Source organism: Cuculus canorus, chromosome 21 (genome assembly GCF_017976375.1).
Source record: "Cuculus canorus isolate bCucCan1 chromosome 21, bCucCan1.pri, whole genome shotgun sequence".
Taxonomy (NCBI): Eukaryota; Metazoa; Chordata; class Aves; order Cuculiformes; family Cuculidae; genus Cuculus; species Cuculus canorus.
Window position 1 is genome coordinate 1,690,555 of NC_071421.1, and position 8,135 is coordinate 1,698,689.

Genomic DNA, 8,135 nt, shown 5'->3' on the forward strand with positions numbered 1-8,135 from the left:
TTTCTACTTTAAACAAAATTTTAGCCATATTTCCTAAGGCAACAACGCACACGCAGTTATGTGATCCCTCTGTCCATTCAACTTCCTCCTTCTTCCCCTTATTTTGAAACACAACAGGCAATTTCAGCTACGTTTGAGTGTAGAGGAAAATCCTGTAGTTCTTACAAGTTTTATAACCAGTATAACAGAGAACAGTTGCACTAGTGCCCATGCAGTGAGCAAAACTAAAAATTCAGTCTTATTTCAGGGAATTAACAACAGAAGTGACATATCAGATGGTCTTAAATTCCTCTGACTTGCAGAACTCCTTGCTTCAGTTTTGTTCCTCTGTCTTATAGGGAAAGGCAAGCAAGAATGGGTACCTCCATGAGAAAGCCAGCTCACCGTTTGCTCAAAACCACCTCAGGTGTCTACAAGAGCTACAGTTACTGATTTGTTTGGGGTTTTTTTTGATTAAAAAAATATCAGTAGAAAAAGCAAAGCCCGCTTTTCAAAACCATTTCAGTTCAGCAAAGCAACATTCCAGGTCGAGTATAGAGTCTTGTTATTTTTGGAGAGTAAGCGACCAGGCTCAGCCCAAGCGAACCTAAACCAGAATGTTTTCACGGTCAGAACAGAAATGCCAACAGCGTTAACAGCACGAATGCTGAAAAGAAAAGATGTCATTTTAGTTACCCACAGGTGCTGTTTGCAGGATCAGTAAGATCACTTCAGCCAGATTTTCAGCTCGCGTAAACACACATGGTTTGTTAACTTTGGAATACACAGACACACACCCACTGGAGTAGAGCTGGCTTTGTATTGCAAGAAGGACCAAGTCAGAGCCGCTGAAGCCAATGTACATACACCAGCTTATCCTGGTAATATTATGGCAGTTTTCAATATGAAAGTGTCCCATTTAATACCAGTATGAGCTCACCAGAGGAAAGGTACACACTGATTTCTGCTCAGGAATTACTGAGCAATGACAGTTGAGGAACAGAAGGAGCAAGGTCCTGTTAACCCCCTGAAAGGGGTGGTTTGCACATCAGATGCTCACGCACATTCCCTGACACGTGCCAATACGTACTCCTTATAAAGCTGGTCTGGAGTTTACTAATGGAAGAAAGAACAGTTCCCACAATGTAGACATAGCGAAAAGCTGGGCTTCCAGTGCCAGAGTTATGGTATGCAGAGAAATCCTCCTCCTGCAGAGAAGGCATCACTCCTGCCCTTCCCCTCTGATATAAAAGAAAATCCCACCTCAGCACCCTCTAAAAACTCAAACAAACAAAACCAATCAAAAAGCCCAAAACCACCAGACTCCAAAACCCAGGTGCTCAGGCACGCTGCCCATCAGGAATCAATACAACCACAACACGAAGACTCTCTTTGCACTTGCTGCTGCGGTTGTGTGCAGCCAGGTTCACCACGCATCCCACAGCCCATCCTCACACTCCAACACACGTGCCCTGTACCATGAAATCACAGTCTGGATCCTTTCAAGCCATCAACCCAACAAAATCTGGCTGTCTGGGTAATACCAACACAATTTTTCTAACAGGCTCCCCATGCATTAGGATTTAAGGACACCAAAACATTTTGCTTCTCTACAAACAGCCTCAATTCAGGTCAATGTTTCCCTTCAATGTGAAGTGTTCGGTCCCATTACAATCTATGCAGCTCCTGGTTTGAATCAGCTTCAGGTCTTTATCTCATGAGCCATCATTACATTCCACTCCATTTCCTCCCCACATGACTCCTTCCTGGACAGGCAGCAAACTGTCCTCTGGCTGTGCCAAGGACAGCAAGGAGAGGGCATCTGTGGGCTCAGACTCACTGTCTGCGTGACCTCAGGGCTGCCCTAACAGATAGCGACTGTCCAACATGCTTTGTAGGCTAAGCACAAGGTTTCCAAAGGAAAGGAACGTCTTGTATTGACTGCTGGACTTTCCCCTTTTCCTATGACAAACTCAAAGATGAACAGAATGAATTTGAAGTGAGCTAAAACTACAGCAGAAAATTACAAAGAAGCCTGTTTCTGTGGAGAACTGGAGCTGCCGTATAGAGCTACAATCCCTCCTGCTGACTTCCAACCATTTCCTCCCAGAACAGCAGAATAATAAGGTGACAAAGGAGAAATCTTCAAGTCATTTTGAGAATTCTAAAAAAGTCAAACAATTCCTGTTTGTAGCCTTATTTTTGCTACCACAGCTACACATGCACACACACGTGCGTTTACTCAGTATGCAGGTATGCTGCCATGCATGGGTTTTGGAGAGGAACAGCAACTCACAATCAAGCTTTGTGAACAGTAAATTGCATATTGGTGCTCCCCCTACAGAAAAAGAGGTGCAGCTTTCACCTCTCTGCTTTTCTCTCTTTAGTAAAGTGAAAGAGGGAGTTTAAAATTGCATCCTCTGCTTAAGGGAGTTCAAACAAGTTGATACAGCCTGGTATGTGCTACCTGGTTACTGTCATGTAAGACAAAGAATCTTTACGGTATCTGCCATGATGAAAATAAAAACCCCAAGCTATGCTGTGAGGTACTTCAGCACAAAAAGAATACAGCATTTATGTGACTGAGACAGGTGGTAAGCAGCACGGGTGGTTTCCAGACCCCTCTCTAAATTACACAGTAGTTCCAGACTTCTGTGCGTGGCTGTGCAATGTCTAATAGACGTAAAAGTAATGATTACACTTGGCAGACTACAATTTGGACTGCTACTTAGAGAGCATACCATTTAATCACCTATTTTACCTCATGGAAACCTGCAATTCACCACGCAAGTCCCAGCATAACACAACATTGGCATAGTACAACAGTTCACTTGCACTGGAACATCACCAGGTACTGAACTATTGCAATAATTCTCTTTTCTAGTTACTATCCCAATGTAAAAACAAATTAAGAGAGCAAGGGGGTGGTGTCGATCCAGGAAAAAGTCATAGAAAGGGCTCTGCCTGCACAATTCCAGCAGACACAAGGACAACAGACAAGCTTGTGATCTACAGCCCCATCATGATGCTCCCCAGGAGCAAGAGATGGTTTATATCAAACTAGAGAGAGGAAAAAACAACCTAAGCCCTGGTGGAGAAAAATAGCTAACAAACCCTTTGGCAGCTTACAGATTTAGAGACTGCAACAGAGAACAATGATGGAAGTTATAGAATTAAGTAAAACAGAAAGAAATTCAAGGAAGAACAAACCTCAAAACTGGAATCAGAGGTACAGCACCAACAAACAAGCAGGGCATGTTACTGCTATCTTTTATAGTCTTTTTCTCCATGTAACTCCAAAGCCATCCCAATTCCTCAGCAGTCAGCGATCTCCTGGAAATGTGCAAACCAGTTATCATTTCCCCCTAGACAGAAAAACAAGAAGCTTGGACTAAGGGCCCATAAGAGAAGCTGTAGGACTGACGGGAGAGTAATGCTGGCGTAAAGGCTCTTAAAACAAATGTGGCTGGGGAAAATGAGGCATGGACCCGACTCTAAAGGTGCTAATCCTCTCAGGCCCCTTTCATCCATGCATCTTCGTGTGGGGAAGACACACCAACATTTCAGAAACACTTAAGTGCACTCTTATTTAACAAACCTGTAAACCAGAATCAACTCCTTTGATTTAGTGAGTTTCTAAGGCTCGTGGCCAGACACCCTCCTCCTCGTTGAAATCCTGACAACGGGCTTGATGAAAGAGCCCTACAGGTCTTGGTTAAAAGCAACTGCAGCCTATGTAAAGCATGAAAGGGCGGAACATCTTCATGTTTTTTAATCAAGGATGCCTACTATAAACACATGGTTTCAGAAAAAGAACTATTAAAAACATGCTAACCACACATTTCTACAAGACTTCAATACAGCTCTTGGAATGCCAGCAGTTCTCTAGCAAGAGTAATTAATTTTTAAACTTGGGTGTACCCTTTCCTTAAAAGACAGGCATAAATATCCAGCTGGCCCCTACATCGATGGTTAAGCGGTGTCAGAGGCTTGGGATTCACTGCCATCTAGCGAGAGCAGAGAACAACACATGGACAAGTCCAGCATATGCCAGCTTGTCATAAACACAAACACCTCTCCTTCCTGCAGCGAGACTCAACTGTACCTTGTAGCAACGATTTCCACGGATTACTTTTTCCTTCCCTTTCGGTTTAGTCAAGTGTCCTGCTCCTAGAAGATCAAAAGGAACACATTTTCAGGGTAGCTTCCCTGGAGGCTGCAGAACGACAAGCCTAAGGGAGCTCATTCTTTTTCCCTTTCTCTCAGAGGTCAGTCCACCCCGTCTATCTCCTGGAATACAGACAGGGGAGAACTAAGTCACACAGAACTGAGTTAACTGCCTTACAGAAAAATCAAAAGCAGGACACAAAACAGAACACTGATATCAAGTCCTCTGTCAGGATTTAAAAGAAACATCTACATTTCGGGGCCTTGGGCAGCCTGATCCAGTGGGAGGTGTCCCTGCCCATGGCAGGAGGGTTGGAACTAGATGATCTTTAAAGTCCCTTTAAAGACCCAGACTATTCTATAAATTCAAGATCTTTTCACAGCTTTCATGACTCTCTTCAGTCACGTAAGACTGGCTGATAACAACAGAGTTATCTTGGCCACAGAAGAGATTTTGTAGTAAAAATAATTAGCTGTGAACTTTTACAGATACCAATATCTGGATGTTCTGTACAATGGGAGTCAGTCGAAGAAAAGCAGTTACAACTTTTTATTAGCACAGAATGGAACAAAAAAAGAAAATATACCTTTTAAGGATGCTCATGCAATGCCTGCCTAAGGCACAGGCACATCAGACTCCAGGTAAGTGAAACTTAAAGCTTTTGCACATATATGGCACAGAGTTCTGACCCAATTCCTATTTCATTGCAACTCTTAGTAAGCCCTTCTGTAGTTAAGACTGGCCCAGGTTGTCCAGTGCAGCGGCGGCTGCCCCCCCCATCCCTGCCCCATCAAGGCCAGGTTGGATGGGGCTTTGAGGCCCTGATCCAGGGAGAGGTGTCCCTGCTCACGGCAGGGTGTGGGACTGGATGGGCTTTGAGGTCCTTTCCAAGGCAAACCATGCCGTGATACTGTGATTCTATGAAAACTACAATTTTGAAAAGAACTTTTCAATTGCCCATGTCTTATATCTTACAGAGTTATACTTACAATCAGAGGAATTCTTTCACTCATCCAATCTCCCACAACGGATTGTTCTTCTAGTACATCGCTCAGTCTAACCTTAAATAGCAGCTTCAGGAACTCAGCTGCAGTCTAAGACACCTTTGCTCAGACAAAACGCTCGGGCAGCAGCACAGAACCGCACACAGCAGTCAAGTCACCCTACAAGGGCTCACCATCCTGCTTTTGAGGAGGAAAAGCACATTGCTGTCAGGTTTGCCCTTGGAAAACTGCGCACCACAAATGAAAGCATCCTGGTGCTAATTTTATCACACTCAGAAAAAGGTTAAAAGTAATCTGCATACTGAATATCTTTTAATTACAGTTACACGCTGAAACTCATTACAATCGATTTTATCGCTTTGAACTTTTCAGATATATCTTGGGTGTTTGCCATCCCGCAGGAGGACTTTTCAAACCAGCTCTTTTCCAGATGCGCTCCAAATCTTTCTCAAATTTTACCTAAAACAAAAAAAAGAGAAAGAACAAATGATAACAGCTCTGAGGCAACACACTAGTATTCAGCCACCGCCCACGTGTCCCGAGGAGACTCTAGGTATAACGGACACAAGGGAAACAAATGCTTTTAAGTAGGCAGCTTGTTCTAAGAGTCAAAATAGTTACGGCCTTACTGCAGAAAATACGTGAAAAAGCACAAGGATCTTGGTAGCACTATGATAAAACTTCTGTGCGAGGAAAACTGAGGAGATGGAAAGTGAAACTGTTAGAAAATTAAAACTATTTCCTCATCATGAAATGTTCAACACTGCTTCTTATAAATCTGAAGAAATGGAATTACAATTAATCCCCATTTACACAGACTGCTGAAAGTCAGTACTGAAGGAGAATATCTACAGTCTGAACAAAGGCCTGTGTTTTACCTCACACCTTCTATTATTAAGGGAAGTAGAAGGCTTCTAAATAGAAAAAGACAACAGGAAGCACTGAAGGATATTGGCAAGACAGCAAAGGAAGTAAGATTAAACCAATCTCCATGATATAACACAGATGTGAATTAATCTTTCAGATAAACACTAGATCAGGCTGCACAAGGCCCCATCCAACCTGGCCTTGAACATCTCCAGGGATGGAGCATCCACAACTTCCCTGGGCAACCTGTCCCAGTGTCTCACCACTCATGATGAAATCCCTTCTTATTAGCCACGTAAGTTACCATCACGCAAGAAAAACAATGCCTTGTAACTACCATGTTTACAACCACAGAAACATTCTAAACTACAACTTCCGAAGAGTTACAGGTCAAACATAAACAAAAAAGCTATTGTACCAATAAATACTGAATTCACGAAAGCTCTCTGAGCTGCTCCCGTTGTTCTCCACATCAATTCCACCCAAGCATCCAACACCTGAACAGAGCCCAGTTTGAGAAGCAGGCACATTTATATGACTCTCTCCACCCTGAGCTTACCTGACGTCTCTTTTTGCGACCTTCCTTTATCCTCTTCCGTACAAACTTTCGTCGCTTTAGCAGCTTTTTATACTTGTGGCGATTCATTTTCCTTCTCCGAATCTTCAAAACATTCTTACACTGAATCTTGTTGCTAAGAGCTCCCTCTCCTTCCCCCACATCGGCTCCCTCATCAGACGGCGGGCAGTCGTATCGCTGGAGAGGTTCATCACCCGCTTCCTCACCAGCATTAAGGACTTCGGCTTTCGGAAGGGAATACCTAACCGTCAGCCAGGTTTCCAAGGGGCTGATGGAAAGCTTCCTGGGGATCAGCATCTCCTCCAGCTCAGGGTCCAGCGCATACCACTGCTGAGGCTGGGCTCCGCTTCTGTTAGACGGCTGTGTGCTGTACTGTGCTGATGGAGAATGAAGGCAAAGAAAGGAGGACGCTGACCTTGGCAGAAGGTGGCCTTGAGGAGAAAAGAATTGCACTTAAAAGGCAGAATTTTCAAGCAGTATCTTAAGAAAAGCTCTGACCAGATCAAACAACGGTGGCCAGAGTAATCTAATAAAGGTTACAAGAACTGTATTTCCATCACAAAAGCCATTTGAACTTAATTACATCGCTGTGATGCCATGTGCTAAATTACACTGCACAATATTTTACTGTACAAACTGCTTCAGTACAATTTGGAACAGCCAAGGACTCTTTGTTGAATTAAGCCTTTCTGCTGCCAACAAATCTTCTAAACTTCAGAGAAGTCAAATCAGAGCTACAAAGCACTAACAGAGCAGATCCGAGCCGTAATAATGTTTCATAACCCCGAATCAATAAAAGCCTCAACCCTCTTGTTCTGCTGACCAGAGATGACATTTCTGAGAGCCTAATTACCCCAGAAAAAGCAGAAAACCAGGTCACACAGCATGTGTTTACCTGCAATTCGTGAAGCCTTCAGTAACCGGGAACCCAGTTGTGATATTAACATATTGCTTTGCTTTATTCAGAGCCAGTAATGACTGTTAAAACAAGAACATTTATTCAGTGAGGTAAACGTATTGTTTTTTCACTTTAACCCCTCCAAAGACAGGCTCAGAGACTCCAAACACCCTCCTTGCTTCACCTGGGCGCTGTGGGGCTGGTGGCACAGCGGTACTGTGGGAGCTGAGGTGATTTATAAAGAACACACACACTTGGCCACCCGCCTTTTCATTTCCCAAGCTGGGCCAGTCACTTTCTCTTTGTAGTTTACACTGTGTTCTCTCAAACCACCGTCCAGCCCCATCCCTAGAAGTGTTCAAGGCCAGGCTGGATGGGCCTTGGGCAGCCTGATCCAGTGGGAGGCAGGGGGTGGAACTGGATGGGCTTTAGGGTCGGCAGCATGCCCAGCAGCCCCGCCGTTGCCCCGCTTCACAGGCGCGGCCCTCCCACCGCTACCCGTGCCCGCCATCACTCACCATCCCCGCTACTTCCGGTTCGGCACTTCCGGCACGCGCTCAAGCACCGCCTCACACAGGAGGTGCCCCCACGCGCATGCCCTTAAAGAAGAGCCCCCCCCATATCCCGTCGGCCCCTGCGCCA

At 44.5% G+C, this 8,135-nt stretch overlaps 1 protein-coding gene across 2 annotated transcripts; it reads right to left on the reverse strand.

Annotated features, from left to right (window-relative positions):
• Positions 1 to 4,605: 4,605 nt before the first annotated feature.
• Positions 4,606 to 8,135, reverse strand: AURKAIP1 (aurora kinase A interacting protein 1). 2 transcript variants are annotated; one of them, XM_054085784.1, is made up of 4 exons: positions 7,678 to 7,963; positions 7,491 to 7,573; positions 6,578 to 7,026; positions 4,606 to 5,610 (listed from the first exon to the last, which is right to left on the reverse strand). In XM_054085784.1, exons 2-4 carry the CDS (start codon positions 7,540 to 7,542, stop codon positions 5,503 to 5,505), a joined length of 609 nt encoding a protein of 202 aa, XP_053941759.1. In that variant the 5' UTR covers positions 7,543 to 7,573; positions 7,678 to 7,963; the 3' UTR covers positions 4,606 to 5,502. The 2 variants fall into 2 exon arrangements, with proteins under 2 accessions (XP_053941759.1, XP_053941758.1); XM_054085783.1 differs by lacking the exon at positions 7,678 to 7,963 and adding an exon at positions 8,012 to 8,135 and having other exon boundaries at positions 4,607 to 5,610.